Below are 5,273 nucleotides of genomic sequence, written 5' to 3' on the forward strand. Positions count from 1 at the left end.
CGGGGGCGGTAGTGCGGCTGGTCGGTCGTGCTGGTGCTGGTGGGATTACTGGTGGGGCGCACGGCTGATGGGGTGACTGGTGCGGGGTGCTCGGAGGGAATCCATATCGTGCCTGTGCCAACCCCAGACGGACCAGTGGCGCAGCGAGCCCTCTGAGAGGAACTGCATACAGCGGGGACACCAAACATCATCATTGGCCGCGTATCTGTGCCAGTGACAGGACGTGTGTCCCATGCTATTGCTCAGCAACGCTCCGGATCACACCCATGTCTGCTGCTTCCCCTGACCCTGACCCTGCCCCTGCGCGCCCCCACACGCATGTATGCAGTTGACTTCGCGTTCCAGCACTTGGGTGGACGGCGCAGGCAAGGTGCGCGGGGTGATGAGGCGGGTGTGGGCGGGGATGAGGCTTGGTTTGGGGTTACCGTACTATGGTCTGGGCCTGGAGTCAGCTGGGAGACCAGCAGAAGTGGGGGTATGGTAAATGGGTGTCGCCCCCGCATGTAAGGCGGGGTGGTCGCAAACGGTACATACGTCCCGCACCCACCATCGTGTGCCCAGTCACGCCCAACGGAACCCTAACTTACACCAACAGGCTCTAGGCGAGATGCCTCACCACCGGGGGCCCTGCCCGGGCAGCAGCAGAAGCACCGCCGCATACGACCCCAACAAGGGCGACCGGCCGGTGTGGACATACATGCCCCCTCGCGGCGGCGGCGTGCTTGCGGCCTTGGGGCGACTGCTGGCAGCACGGCAGCAGCAGCAGCAGCCGGCGGCGGCGGCGGCGCGGAGTTGCGGCGGCGGCGGTGGCGGTGGCGGTGGCGGTGGCGGTGGCGGTGACGCAGCTAGCAGTACTGCTGGGGGAGGCGGAGGAGGCCTGGTGGAGTTGTGGCTGAGCCTGGGGCCGCCGGATGCCAATGATGAGGAGGTAGCTAGCGGTAGGTGGTGGTGGTGGCGGTGGTGGTGGTGGTGGTGGGGACAAAGGTGCGAGCGAAGCCGCCGTACCGATCCATCTGCTGGATGGGTAGTTGGGTGCGTGCCTGTTCGGGTAGGGCCCCTTACCATTTGTTTCCCTGCGAATGCCCGCAGGCGGCGCAACCCACAAGACGGAGTCGCGTGCGAATGCGTCCCCCGCTGCTGCTGGCTCTGGTAACCGCACTTCCCTACCCCGGTTGCCTCCTGCCAGCGTCCGGCAGCTGCGGGGCAGCGGCGGCGCCACCAGTGCCTCCGCTCCCTCGTCGCCCATGCGGGGTGCAGCCGCCGCCGCCGCCGGCGGCGGCGCAGCAGGCAGGGGCGTCGTGGCCGGCGGCGGTGGCGGCGGCACGGGCGGCGGCGGCGGGCGGGTTGCGTTGTGGTCGGGGCTGCGGGCGAGCGGCACGCTACGTATGCTGTGCCTGCATGGGTGCGTGCTGTGCCCGGCGGATGTGGACGGCCTGGCTGCTGCGCTCCGGGGAAACTCCGTGCTGCGCGTGCTGCAGGTATGTGCGTGGGGTGCCGGATGTGTGGCTGGGGGCACGGTCTCCCAACAATTCAGGGTACACCGCGGGTTACGGGATTACTACGGGCACGGGGGGGGGGGGTTAGCCGTTCATGTGGAGAACGGGGGTGGAGGCGGTTCCAATTACGGCATACCCCGAACCTCCTTCCTTTTATTTCATGACCACACGGTACTCATTCGATCCCTCCTTCACTTCCTGCTCCCTCCGTCATCTACTCCAGGTGTGGGACTTCATCCCGCCCCCAGGCAGCGCTACCGGAGCCGCCGGGGCCGGCGGGCTCATTCGGGGCCTGCTGGCCGCTGGCCTCGCCAGCCGCACGCTCACGCACCTCCACATCGTGCCCTCGCGCGTGTGCTGGCTACCCGAGCTGCCTGAACTGCCGGCGGCGGCGGCCGCGGCGGAGTCGGCGCTCAAAGAGCTGGTGCTGGCTCCTGTGTGAGTTCTGCTGTTATGTGCCTGAGCAGTACATGCTGTAGGCCAGGTGTTGGTAGCACTGTGATGACCAGTAGGTGTTACCATATCGACCAAGCGCCAGTTCATGCCACTGCACGTTTCTGCGGGCCCTCTGTACTTCCTTATCTAGCACACGCAGCGATTGGCACACAAACATTCTGCGGCTCCCTTTTGAACACGCACATCCACACACACGCACATCCACACACAAACGCACAGCGACGCGTCTTCCCTTGTGCTGTCCCTGCCCACAGGGCGCTGGCGCCGCCCGCGGTGCGGCAGCTGGCGGAGGCGCTGGCGGCGCTGCCGGGGCTGTGCGGCGGGGCGGTGGACTGCCTCAAACCGCCGCCGCTGACGTGGCTGCCAGCGCCCACACGTGCGTGCGTGCGTACGTGCGTGCGTGCGTGCGTGTGTGCGTGCGCGTTGATGTCTTGCTGGTGGTCCATGTTCTAGGGGGGCGGGGCTGCCGGGCAATTCTCCGCCTTTGCGACGGCGGCTGGCGCCCCTGCTTGCACTGCTTGCCCGTACTTGCCGCGTGCCTGTGTGTTAGGAAAGCAAGCACGATGGAAGTATAAGGATTGAAACTGTGTGTGTACATGCGCATGCAGCCGAGGAGTTCGGGCAGTGGTGGGAGGTACGCACCCCGGTCCCCAAGGGGTCCACGTACCCGCCCAACCACATCCAGGTGCGTGCATGCATGTGGATTGTGCGTGTGAATGCGGGGCGGGGCGTCGCGTGGCGGGGTGTCGCGTGGCGGGCAGCAGCAGCCGGTGCTGCGGCTGTACCGTACGAACCGTTTTAGCCTACAGTTGGGATAGTCAAGTTGGGTGGGGCGTGCTTCGTAATCGATTACAGTTGTGCGCGGTTAGTTGCGATGCTTGCTCCAGGAAAGCAACTACCCCAGCCAGTCAGGCACGTGCTCCAAAGAGCGGCCCGCCCAGCAGCGGCCCGCCGGGCATGTGGTGGGCGTGCTACTCGCATCACACCACATCACATCAAACCACATCACATCACATCACATCACATCAGTACGGTATGTAATACCTGTTGCAACAGGTGATGCAAGTTGTGGAGGAGCGGCGCTGCAGCCCAAGCGGGGTGCCCATGGAGGCGGGCGCGCCGGCGGATGCAGTGGGCGAGCTGAAGGCGCTGTTTGAGGTGGGTGTCGGTGGGTGGGTGCGTGGGATGGGTGCGTGGGGTGCGTGGGGTGGGGGCGTGGGGTGGATGCGTGGGGGTGGCGGCGTGGGGTGGGGGCGTGGGGTGCAGGGGTCGGAAAAGCCGTACGTACAGTACTCGGCCTTTCCGATGGGATTGATCCTGCCGTGCCGTGCCATGCCCTATACGCGACAGGTCATCGGCGTTGGCGGCAGCAGCGGTGCCAGCAGCGGCGGCGGCAGTGCGCTCGGCAGGGGCGGCGGCAGCGCTGAGGCGTTCCTGCCGCCGCTGCTGCAGCGCGCATCAAACAGCAGCTCCGCCGCCGCCTTCACCACTACGCCTGGCGGCGGGGCCAGCAGCACCGGCTACACAGACGCAGACGCCGCGGCAGGGCCGTGGGCGCCCCGCACGGCGGCGGTTGCGCACTTCATCGGGGCCTGTGCCGGCCTCCCCGCAGCCCAGGTGAGTGCGTGTGGTGCGTGAGGTGTGGATAGGCAGACGGGGCGGGATTATGGTATGCCTGCATGCGTGTTTGCAGCAGGAAGAGCTCGTTTGTATCACGTGCAACACAGCGGCTCTGGCCTGCCTGCGCATGCACGGCCTTGCGTACGCGTTCCCTGGCCCTCTTATTCAAAGCTGCCGTCTATCATGCCGGTTCTCTTTCTAAAGGCTCCGCCGGTAGCCCCCTGAGCCCCACTAACTCCTTTGAAACCTGTCGGCTGCCCCCGCGCGTGCAGGCCCGCGGTGTAACGAACTCCACAAGCCACACTGGCGGCTTGTGAGTTTGCTGCGTCGCCGGGATGCGTGGGCAGGTCGGGTGCGGTGCACCGTGCCATAGCAGTACCGCCGTACAATTGTACGTACATGGCTGGCTAGGGCGATGATGACGTGGCTCGACCTGCCGTACACCCCTCGCTTGCAGGTACAACGTGCCTGTGGAGGAGGGGCTGGCGGCGGCGGCGGCGGCGCGGAGCTACGATGCCATTATGACCGCAGCCCTGAAGGTGAGGGGCCGGGGGGCCGGGGCTGGGGCCGGGGCTGGGGCCGGCGCCGGGGCAGCCGGGGGCGGAGCGGGGCCAGGGGCCGGGGGGCGGGACAGGGGGGCGGGGCCAGGGGCAGGGGCGTTGCATCGCCCTTGCTTGCATACCGCCGTACATGACCCATGCATGCACATGCCCACAACGCTCGCAGGCGGCACCGCCCGAATACGTCAGCCGGATCAAGCGCCACGAACTGCTGCCGCCAAGAAAGGACGGGTTCCTGCTCGCAAAGGCTTTGCATGCAAGCCAGTGGGATTAATGGAGACTCGGCATTGCACTGAAGACTGTGAGCACTGCAGATAACACCGCATTGCACGCACGCATTGCATGCACTGATAATCGCTCGCACTGATCACCGCTCGCGCGCACGCACTGCTGATTGCCAATTTGCATTGCACTTCGCTTGTGTTCGCTTGTATTGCATTTTTTCAAGCACGTCGATAATTGCACTGCCCAAGCAGCGCTATGCCGTACTGAGAGTGTGCGTGCGGAATTGTTTCAGCGGCCCACTTCGTCACTTAACACTTTTCAAGCTTGGAATTGGGGCGGAGCTTTTTCGTGTTGAATCAAAGAGGCCTACATTAAGCTACCATTGGCAGGATAGGATTTCAGCGCGGCGGCCTGGCGTCGAAGTGAACTGTGATGCTGTTGTGTTTTGTGTCGGTGTGTGTGTTACCTGCCAAAAAGGTTTCGGCTTTCTAATGTTCGGGAGGGCTTCCCCGAACTGCTGAAAGTATCCTATATTTTTTATATTTCGGGGGCGTCCGGGCTCTTGTAACAAAACTGTTCCGAAATTTCGGGGGCGCCGGGCAAGGCCCCCCCCCCCAATCAGTACCCGTGTGCTGCACATGGCCGCGTGTGTGTGGCACGCACGCAGCAAGCAGCACAAGAGATCGGAGATCGCAAGATTTTGGGCGTGCCCGCGTGTCAAACCCCCGTGCCACGGTTCAGCCCCTCGCGCGCGACAGCGCGCCCGACCCGCGAAAATTTCCATATGTTTTTTAATTTCGGGAGGGAATCCTCAAAAATATTTATGTAATTGTTTCGGCGTTCAACTTCGGCGACCCACCCCGAACTTAAAAACCCGAAACCTTTTTGGCAGTACGGTACAGATCGGTGCATCATG

At 64.4% G+C, this 5,273-nt stretch overlaps 1 protein-coding gene across 1 annotated transcript in view; it reads left to right on the top strand.

The window, feature by feature from the left end:
- Positions 1–4,937, top strand: part of CHLRE_16g648150v5 (uncharacterized protein) — a 9,051-nt gene extending 4,114 nt beyond the window's left edge. The window contains exons 13-23 of the mRNA XM_043070745.1: positions 329–370; positions 596–938; positions 1,090–1,478; positions 1,720–1,934; positions 2,207–2,328; positions 2,561–2,637; positions 3,009–3,110; positions 3,303–3,569; positions 3,845–3,885; positions 4,030–4,111; positions 4,299–4,937. Of these exons, the coding sequence (XP_042915388.1) occupies positions 329–370; positions 596–938; positions 1,090–1,478; positions 1,720–1,934; positions 2,207–2,328; positions 2,561–2,637; positions 3,009–3,110; positions 3,303–3,569; positions 3,845–3,885; positions 4,030–4,111; positions 4,299–4,406 (1,788 nt within the window). The 3' untranslated portion in view covers positions 4,407–4,937. The remainder of the gene's footprint in view (positions 1–328; positions 371–595; positions 939–1,089; positions 1,479–1,719; positions 1,935–2,206; positions 2,329–2,560; positions 2,638–3,008; positions 3,111–3,302; positions 3,570–3,844; positions 3,886–4,029; positions 4,112–4,298) is intronic.
- The last annotated feature ends 336 nt before the right edge of the window (positions 4,938–5,273 follow it).

Source organism: Chlamydomonas reinhardtii, chromosome 16, assembly GCF_000002595.2.
Source record: "Chlamydomonas reinhardtii strain CC-503 cw92 mt+ chromosome 16, whole genome shotgun sequence".
Classification (NCBI taxonomy): Eukaryota; Viridiplantae; Chlorophyta; class Chlorophyceae; order Chlamydomonadales; family Chlamydomonadaceae; genus Chlamydomonas; species Chlamydomonas reinhardtii.